This window comes from Pollachius pollachius (assembly GCF_949987615.1).
Source record: "Pollachius pollachius genome assembly, chromosome: 1".
Classification (NCBI taxonomy): Eukaryota; Metazoa; Chordata; class Actinopteri; order Gadiformes; family Gadidae; genus Pollachius; species Pollachius pollachius.
In genome coordinates, this window is record NC_136934.1 from 50,215,847 (window position 1) to 50,226,322 (window position 10,476).

The following is a 10,476-nucleotide window of genomic DNA, read 5'->3' on the forward strand; positions in this document are numbered from 1 at the left end:
AGACGTTTGTCAGAAACAAGAGAAACAACGTCATGGCTGTCGGTACAGTAAGGATGTTCATAGAACTAAGTGCCACGCACTAACAATCACCAGGTTAATGTTCCCCGTATACAGCAAGTATTATTAGAACAATCCTACCTTCTTTAGCAATGACTCAATGGATCACCACCTTCCCAAACACCATCACCAATTTCACAAACACCACCACCACCACCACCACCATCACCACCACCACCAACACCATCACCACCAACACCAACACCACCACCACCACCACAAACACCACAACCACCACCAACACCATCACCACCATCACCACCACCACCACCACCACCACCACCACCACCATCACCACCACCACCAACACCATCACCACCAACACCAACACCAACACCACCACCACCACCAACACAACCACCACCACCACCACCACCACCACCACCACCACCACCACCATCACCACCACCACCATCACCAACAACACCAACACCAACACCACCACCACCACCAACACAACCACCACCACCACCATCACCACCAACACCAACACCACCACCACAAACACCACAACCACCACCACCACCATCACCACCATCACCACCACCACCACCATCACCACCAACACCAACACCACCACCACCACCACAAACACCACAACCACCACCAACACCATCACCACCATCACCACCACCACCACCACCACCCCCACCAACACAACCACCACCACCACCACCACACACACCACCACCACCACCACCACCACCACCACCACCACCATCACCACCATCACCACCACCACCACCACCACCAACACCACCACCACCACCACCACCACCACCACACACACCACCACCACCACCACCATCACCACCCCCACCAACACAACCACCACCACCACCACCACCACCACCACCACCACCACCACCACCACCACCACACACATCACCACCACCACCACCATCACCACCCCCACCAACACAACCACCACCACCACCACCACCACCACACACACCACCACCACCACCACCACCACCACCACCACACACACCACCACCACCACCACCACCACACACACCACCACCACCACCACCACCACCACCACCACCACACACACCACCACCACCATGTCCAGCGAGGAGGCCCTTGAGCCCCACCTGCTGGACCCCTCCCTACCTACCAGTGAGGTTCCCCCCAGCACAGCTTCCCTCCTGGCTCCCCCGGCCGGCAGCGCACGGCCCCGGGGCCTTCAGGGCGGAGAAGGCCTCCGTCTCTGGGAGAGCAGCAAGAGCCCGTTACAGGTGATGGTCCATGAACAGGCTCTTCATGGTAATATTGTACGAGACAACACACACATCGTCACCGAAATACATCGCAAGCGCACGGGACAGCTCGATACATATCTCTACATGTCTCTCAGTATTTTAGATTTAAACATTTTTATTTTTGACCATTTTGTGTATTTATTTTAAGGCGAAATTTCAAAGTTACAAAGTGTTTTTGTGATTTCAGTATTGCCCAAAACAATCGTGACTACGAGTCTTCCCCCTAATCGCGCGGCCCCGAGTGAAAGGATGGATTATGGTCTGTGTGTCCTCCACCCACCCTGGGCGCAGTAGCCCATGCAGCCCTGGGTGGGCTGCAGCAGGTAGACGTAGAACGACCCGCAGTTGCGCACGGCGACGGGGATCCGGAACAGGCAGCAGTCGGGGGCCCCGCCGGGCACGGGGGGCCAGGTGGCGCAGGCCGTCAGCTGGGCCAGCCCCAGGGGGCCCGGCAGGGCCTCGCCCGGTCCCAGGGACAGCCACACGGGGGCCTGGGTACCACAGTGGTTCACCTGGAGGGGGAGGGCGGAGGGAGGGAGGGAGGGAGGGAGGGAGGGGGGAGAGGGAGGGAGGGAGGGGGGAGAGGGAGGGAGGAAGGGGGGGAGGGAAGGGGGGGGGAGAGAGAGGGAAGGGGGAAGAGGGAGGGGGGAGGAGGGGGGAGGGAGGGAGGGGGGGAGGAGAGGGAGGGGGGGGAGGGGGGGAGAGAGAGGGAAGGGGGAAGAGGGAAGGGGGAGAGGGAGGGGGAGAGGGAAGGGGGAGGGAGGGAGGGAAGGGGGAGGGAGGGAGAGAGGGAGGGAGGGGGAGGGGGGAGGGAAGGGGGGAGAGGGAGGGGGGAGGGGGGGAGGGAAGGGGGAGGGAGGGAGGGGGAGGAAGAGAGAGAACAGTGAGAGAGGGAGGCAGGAAAATTAAAGTCATTTGACAAAATTAGAAAAAAGTAAAAAGTAGGAAACAGTAGTATCATTAAATATAGATTTTATTTGCATGAAGCATTCAACCCCTTGCTAACCCCAAAACAAAGACCAACAATACAACAAAAGTCAATAATATCATCAACATACTGCATTAATTATGCTGTTTTCATTAATGTACATTAAAATAAAGCTTTGGCCCAACACCAGCCTCCATCTCCGGACACGCCCCCCTTAATCAAACGCCCCCCCAGCGCTGGGCAGCGTGGCGGTCCTACCTCCACACACTGGGTGGGCATGCTGGCGGGCTTGTCGAAGATGAGGAGCTGGTACCAGCCGGGCTCCAGGGCGTGGTCGCACACCAGCTCCTGCAGGGAGGACGGCTGCAGCCCCCCGGAGCGGAAGGTCACGCTACGGTACGGATTCTGGAGCAGGGCGTGGCCCCCCGGGTAGCACTCTGGGGGGAGCGCTGGAGACGGGACAGGGGGGGGGGGGGGGGGGGGGGGGGGGGTGCATGAACACAAGAACCTCTGGGTGGATACCAACACGTGGACGAATGAATCAGGGATATGGGAGCCAATGGACCTGATGAACACATGAACTAATGACCCAGTGGAGACATGACCCCGATGAACTAATGGATGAAGGAACGCATGGACTGATAAAGAACGATCGATAGCTAATAAGGGATCAATCTGACCACCTTCACACTCGAGTGTGAAGTCGTTTGGAGGAGGGTTCTAGAGAAGGTCCTGGAGAACGTTCTAGATAATGTTCCGGAGAAGGTCCAGGAGTAGGTTCTGGAGAAGAGGATCCGGCACCAGACCACCCCGCCAACAGTCCTCCCCTCACCCTGAGAAGCTCTTGGACACCACCAGAAGCCCTTCCTGCAAGCTCCCTGCTTCAGTAAAAAGTAAAGAAGGTTCTGCAGCCAAGCACAATAACCCAACACCCCTGGCAGTCCAGGAGGAAACTGAGCTGGCCGTGGGGCCGGCAGGATGTGAGCGCAGATACCTCTTCCCCATCTGAAGATCAGCTTCCCAAAAGCGACGGTAGCAGAAGGAGCAGCAGGGAGGCTCTTGGCGTTCATTGAGAAGCTGTAATTCTGAAGGTCAGTGGACCACTAAAGCCCTCTCCGACGGAAGGAATGCTTCTACTTCTGCCTTGGAAGGTGTGGTATGCATTAGGATGGAATCCACTTCAAATGTTTGTTTGCAAGAAGATATGGAAATATATTGAAAATGAAACATGCATGCCAATTCTTTGAAAACATACAAAGGATCGTTTTTTTTTTTTTTATGACTCATAGAAACCGCATCACTATTTCACTTAGCAGCTACAATAAAGATACCGCGTGGTGCTACTGCAGATGGCAAGGAAAACCTATAGGCCAACGGAAAGAGAGTATAGAAGATTCAAGATTGTTTATAACGAAGGAGAAATTCTCACGACAGTCTAACTGTCCGGGCAGAGTCCAACTGCAGTGAAAGGTGATCTGCTGTCTGATTAAGACATGGTGGTGGTGGGTTGGGTGAACAAGACCCAGCAGGAGTTGACAGCATCTCTCCAGGGGCTGTCCACACACCCATCCGTCTCAACAACAACAATAGACCCTGGTCCCTCGCTCCCCTCCTTCCTATTGGTCGGATCGGTCACTCAGACGAGGCCGACCTCAACACCGGCGGTCGTGGGCGTCACTGGGGAGCCGATTTGACGGCTCACCTCCGTGGCCCCTGGAGTCAAGAGGCCAAGGGCTCCGCCGATAAGGAGCAGGAGGAGGAGAAGGAGGGTAAGAAGGGAGCAGTGGCCGTGAGACTGGCCGTGGTATGTGCCCTTGGACGACAGCGCCGTGATGGACGAGGAGAGCTCCACGTTTAAATGCAACACGGCATGTCTAGCAGCTGGACTAATGGACTAGAATAGCCCGAAGGAATACGAGAGCTGTAGCCTACCTCTGGGTTTGTTATAAGCGAGAAGAAAAGCAGCTAAATACCGGGTGCGTTTTGGATCCTCTCCTGGGCAAAGTGTGTGACAGGGTTAATGAAGCTTTACGCATGCAGCGGCCTCAAAGTACGGTTATTTCACATCGAAAGTTTTAAACTCACCTGACTGAAATTGCATTTCTTTAGAGAACAATAATAAAACATAAGGGAACACTTTGAAAAGTAAAAGTCCCATCGTCCTGCAGCAATCCAAGTCCGCGTTGAAAAAAAACAAAAAAAAACAACGCTTTTCCTTGCAGAGGTGAGTCTGTAGTTTCACTTTTTTCAGATATTGTAAATCTTGATCTTAAATAATGCTCCCCGCTGCTCGGAACAAAGCTATTTTCGGAGGGTCGACGAGCAACGCACTACCGCAGATGAGGTCGGTGAGCCTCGGAAACAGCATCACGCTGTTAGGAGGGGCATCCAGCCACACGGCATCCCCCGACATACCACCGGCCGGGGTACCTACTACCTTCTCCGTGCACGACTGCCTGTTACTCTAGACTTTAGAGTAACAGGCAGCCGTGCACGGAGAAGGTGTCCTAGGCTGTATGGGAGACATTGCAGTGTTTTGGTTTGGATATAGTGCTGGAAAATATGTGTGTGTGTGTGTGTGTGTGTGAGTGTGAGTGTGTGTGTGTGTGTGTGTGTGTGTGTGTGTGTGTGTGTGTGTGTGTGTGTGTGTGTGTGTGTGTGTGTGTGTGTGTGTGTGCGTGTGTGTGTGTGTGTGTGTGTGTGTGTGTGTGTGTGTGCCATGACTAACATGGACATTTGAGTTGACCTTGTGCGAATTGATTTTTTAATCACTTTTAAAAGATTTTAAAATGGCATGTGTATTCTGCCATTACATTCTATGTATTTATATAGTTGACCTCAGTGACAACATACTGGTCAGTAATATGATCGTTTTTTATTCTGGACTCCTCAAAACAGATACATTTTCTTCTGTAGATTGTGAATGACAGAGCCAGAATAGCAAATCAACGGATGAGTTAGAATAGGCCTGCTAAAGTTCTATATCTGTGATCGTTGTCGCGGTAACCTAAACTGCTTAAATGCTTAGCCAGCCGCTATGTACATCAACCGCCTCTTGCTCTTTCTGCCAACAAACAGATGAAGGCTTTACAAACCAACATAATTCAAGGTGTTTACAATTCCTGTTTTTCACTGTGCGTAATAAAGGATAAGTGCTTACAGAACCATAGTGCTCTACATCCCTCAGTCATAAATCATAATGATTATTCCACTAGTTTATTGAAATGTGATGATGCTGGTCATTTACAAGACAGAAGAAAAGGTGAATCCTAATATTAACCCATGTAGGCCTATTGTGTCTTCTTGAAGGGTCTTATCCACAGGGGTTATGTGTGCTATGCTGAGATCGAGCCTGCCGCGGTCGGACGCATGTTGTCAGTCTGACAGCCAGGAGAGGAAGACATGCAGGAGAGCCGTTCCCCTCGTAAATCTCCACGGCCCTCGACCGCCCCGGCCTGGAAAACCCATCACACCGAAAGGTCCTCAGCCATACCCTCAAACCCAACGCAAACAACCTTCAGACCCTTTATACGGCCTTCATTACACTGTAGTATAGTTTGTCATGTGGCTTCACAAAGCCTCACTAAACTTTACTACCACTGTGTTCGTGTGGATGAGGCCTTCTGCTTCCACGGTTCACAACAGGACCTGCTGAGGTCAGCCGTTGGTTGCTGGTCCTCTCCATCCTACTCTACTATACTCTACTATACTCTACTATACTCTACTATACTCTAACACAAGCCTTACTGAAACCTAAAACATGACCCCAATTGATTCCGGCTCATTGTCGTTTTAGTGCATAGGATTTTATGCGGAAATGTTCATCTCTCATGATTCCGAATGGAGCATAGAGTACAGATTATATTTAATAACTGTAACAACCCCCCCCCTTCCCCCCACCTTCCAATCACCTGCGAGATCTGTGGTCCACAGATCAAAACAAATCAAACCCAGATAGCCTGGATACAGGGTCCCGGAATTACTTTCAATCCACAACAAACTATTATATCCCATTGAGTAGCATCCCTCGTGCGACTACAGATAGCGGCTAGGCTACAGTGAGCGAGGAGGGTCTATCTGCCCGCTGAACAGGCGGGGGGTCAGCGGCCCCCTGGTAACGAAAGACCCCCCCCATTGAAGTCCTTTGAGGCGCCCGCCACTGGGCTGGCCGTAAATGTCAGACGCTCACAATACTGAAGCGCCAGGGAGAAAGCCGTCTCCTTTATGAGGTTCCCCCCCAGGAGAACCGATCCAGAGGGCCTGGGATCAGGTTTCATGTTGTGATCCCGGACCCCTGCCCTGCCATGCCGTACACCCACCTACCGGGTGAAAACAGGATCAACCCACTGCACTGCCACCCCTTCTGGCGCACGCAGAGCTTTTGGGGGTTTCTGGAGGGTGGGAGGGACAGGGTGGACTAGAGGGGTGCCCCCTTTGGTTCAACCTCTGAACCCTGACAGTGTGACAGCTGTCACACATGGACTGCGGTGCTGGGATCATAATGGGTGTTTAAGAACTAATCAATGATATGTTTTTATAAATGATCTATTTCTTTATTTTTCCTATAACCACTGACTATTTAACTGTTTGACTCATATTCCTTGTCATGATTAATAAAGTGGATGTAAATTGAGTAATGTTTCACATTAGAAACGCTCCTAAATGCTCTCTAAATGCTTAACTCAACTACATTCTCACAGGTTTCATTGCTTAAAAGGGGTTTTAAAAAATTGCAGAGGTAAAAAATTTTTTTTTTTTTTTTTTATATATATATATATATAACCCTAACCCTATATATAAATATATGGTGCATTTGGTGCATAGATTAGTTCCCCGGAAGTTGGTCAACCGCCGTACCCGCCGGCGTTCTTCTCACAGCAAAATTGGATTTGGAATCAGATTAAGAGAAACCCAAACACAAACGTTTCGTTGTCGACGAGATCTCCAATATTCTGGTCTCAAAATAACCTAGAAGAGCATGGACTGTAAAGGTCAGTTACTGTGTAAAATGTATTCAGTTACTGTCAGTTACTGTGTAAAATATATTATTTGTGTGTTTCGGTTTTACCAGAGCTCTCTGGTTTTTACGGAAGAGGATTAGGACGTGCATTTTTTTTGAGTTCCGAGTTTAAAGTCTGTATTCTGAGAATGAAGGCAGTATTCTGGCTTTAAATTTATAACTCAGAAAATAAATCATGGGATTAGGAACACACGTGGCCCTAATCCCCTTCCCTGTTCCACATATTGGCTGCTTTATAACGTTTACAAAGAGTAGTAGTAGTAGTTGATATCCCGTTTTTATTATTTGATCAAAAGGAACGCCGTATATTGTCACAGTGCACCAACGAATACAACCCAGCTTGGAGTCCAAGCAATGCGTTCGTCAATAACAAATAACCCAGATACACCAAACCACATGTCGAATAATTGGTTTAGTGTGAGACAGCTCCCCCTAGTGGACGTTGACTCAGCTGCATCACTGACCGGTTCATCCAAACTCAACCTGGTTCAGGTTACAAGCAACCTGAACTAAAAAGGATTCCATGTGAATTATAAGTACATGGATGAATGTAATCACTAAATAAATTAATAAACGATTGTGACTTTCAAGGCAAAAATAATGATTGTGTATAAGCATTCCATATCATTTACTTTATTAATCCCAGATTGCCGTGTAAAATACTGTATTGTTGACACAAGGAAGGCTCATGTTGTTCCTCCGTTGCTATAGCGAAGGTTTTTGTGTTCGCAACTACCGAGCTCAGCTGTTGTCTTTATATTGTTTATGAGATGTCAACTAATCCCCGTTACTAAGCAACATCAATGTGTTTCGGTCAGAGATGGAGATGGCAAGATAAAAAATGGCACCAAATAGGGTCAGGAATATAAAATTCTTGTGCTTCCTTGCATTTTTCATTGTATTTGGATTATTGATCATATATTATGTGCGTGAAGGAATCTTATGTCGGTCAATAAGGGGAAACTTCTTGGGTTCTTCGTTGGGGAGAAAAGCCTACAGAGAGAACTGCATGCTTATCGGAAGATTCTTCTAACCATCATGATACCGAACTCCTCCGACCCTTTTGCCCGGAAGCTGCCGTTCTCCGCCAGACAGAACTTGGCCGCCAGCCGGTGCCGAGTATCTCCGGCTGAGAGCGGGACTGCGCGCCCCGCGGTGGACGTGTGGAGCATCCAGCCGCCAGACTTCTCTCCCAAATTCTACACGTCCCTCTCAGGTCCCGGAAGGGACGGAGGGTTTCGCCGACGTCCTCAAGCCCGGCCCTCCCTCGACTCGGGCAGTACCCGTGGACGAGATGTCTCCACGGTTTTGCACGTGAAGCGCGTTGTGGCGGAGGTGTTGTGTCAGGGTGAGACCCACGGCAGCAGGGAGCCCAGGAGGTTAATCACGTCCCACAGACCTCCGGATCCTCTTGAAGAGGAGCTGATGTTTGTCAAACTGGGGAAGTTCCCGCCTTCAGGTCCTTACAGGAACCCCCGACCACACGACTTCCGACCGGTACGGAGAATCTGTGTTGTCGCTCTTTTTAAAGATTTGTTTTTGCAATTTTTATGCTTTATTATAGAGAGAAATAGAGATGAAGGTATGGGAGAATGAGGGGAGGAACATGTAGCAAAGCACCACAGGCAGGATGCGAGTGTTTTAAGTTTTTTAATATTTATCTATCAAATAGAAAATGAATGAATTTTGAACAGTATGGAATTATGTTTTATTAATCTCTAGGCCAATCAAGCTTGAGAAATGCATTCACTTTATGTGTAGTTTCTATTGTTATACACTATGTGGCGCCAAAGACGAGCGTGAGAACAAGCTCACTGCTGCTCTCTGATGTCACTACAGCAGGATGACGACCTTCCAAACATGGCCGCTGTGACCAGGAAGGACCCCGGGGACCTGGAGTTTAAACTGAACCACCGCGACATCTGTAGGAAGTACCTCACATCAGTAGATTATATTAAGTTGTATGTATGACACATCAGACCACTGTGTTCATGTGTCTTATGGAATTGTATATTATCTGTTTTAGCATTCAGCTGGTGACAGCTGATTAGATTTTGTCTTTATTTATTTAGAACATGAAGTATTATTGAGAGGAGAAGTTAAGGGGTGGTGAGGCCTCCAGGTGGACCGATCCGTTGTTTATTTTCCTCCAGTGAGGACTACCAGGTCCGAGTCCGACCGGGCCTCTGGAGACCAGATGAAGACCATGATGAAGATGAACACCTACAGAGCAGCTGAACCAACATGGGACCTGCGCCTTCTACTGCCCAGGACACAATGGCCGCCCAGATCAGCCTCCTTTACGGTACGCAGAACTCTGTCTCTGTTCATAAGCTTTGCCGTGGTTGGTTAGTTTATGTGGTTTATTACAAACTCTTTATTTTAAATTATGTTGTGTGTTGTCTGATTTTTGTATTATATATATTATTGCCACACTATAAACACACACACACACCTTTTCTAACACTATCCGAACCAATAATATAATAATAATATATAGTAATAAAACTGTCAACTTATTTCACTCTGAACTGTCAAATTAAAATACATTTCGGCCACAAGCCAACCATGCACCGCCTTAGTTAGTTGGTAAGTATTAACGTGGGACTGCACCTTCCAGAGACACCGGCAGAGCCGATCTGTGTACAGCGCCTTCATGGAGCGAGTGGAGGAGAAGCTGTCGAGGTCCTGGACTCACAACCCGTAGAGACCACCGTGGCTAGTACCACTCTGGGCTTCCGATGTATCTACTCTGTATGTTCTGTGACTGCATTAACAGGCGCTTCTGTAACCTATGTCTGTATGAACCCACAAACGGGCGGCATGGGACTCGGGAGGTAGAGCGGCTGGGAGGTAACCGGAAGGTTGCCAGTTCGATTCCCGGCTCCTCCTTGCTGTGTGTCGAGGTGTTCCTGAGCAAGACACCTCACCCGGACTGCAATATTGTAAAGCGCTTTGAGTGGCCACTGGTTAGAAAAGCGTTATATGAATGCAGTCGATTTGCCATAAAAAAAATAAAAAAGTCAGATAGTTTCATCTGAAGCCAATTACAGTTGACTGAAAAATAAAAAAAAACACTTTCAATACTATTTGGTTATAGAATCTTTTTTGTTGTCATCCATCCAAGTTTTCAAAATTTTGACATCCATTTTGAGCTTTTTCTTGGATTCGTCGTCCATTCAGATTTGAATGAACGACGAATCCAA

General features: G+C 49.2%; 2 protein-coding genes across 2 annotated transcripts in view; one reads left to right on the forward strand and one right to left on the reverse strand.

Annotated features, from left to right (window-relative positions):
* Positions 1-4,663, reverse strand: part of vwde (von Willebrand factor D and EGF domains) — a gene marked incomplete at both ends in the record, with an annotated part of 24,346 nt that extends 19,683 nt beyond the window's left edge. The window contains 5 exons of the mRNA XM_079758642.1: positions 47-65; positions 1,174-1,270; positions 1,603-1,834; positions 2,509-2,699; positions 4,585-4,663. Coding sequence (XP_079614768.1) covers positions 47-65; positions 1,174-1,270; positions 1,603-1,834; positions 2,509-2,699; positions 4,585-4,663 — 618 coding nt within the window. The remainder of the gene's footprint in view (positions 1-46; positions 66-1,173; positions 1,271-1,602; positions 1,835-2,508; positions 2,700-4,584) is intronic.
* A 3,645-nt stretch (positions 4,664-8,308) lies between these two features.
* cUnh7orf78 (chromosome Un C7orf78 homolog) lies at positions 8,309-9,977 on the forward strand (the record flags this gene model as incomplete). The annotated part of the gene is made up of 4 exons (XM_079758658.1): positions 8,309-8,767; positions 9,110-9,194; positions 9,424-9,575; positions 9,891-9,977. The coding sequence occupies 4 exons, from the start codon at positions 8,309-8,311 to the stop codon at positions 9,975-9,977; spliced, it is 783 nt and encodes a 260-aa protein (XP_079614784.1).
* Between the last annotated feature and the right edge of the window lie 499 nt (positions 9,978-10,476).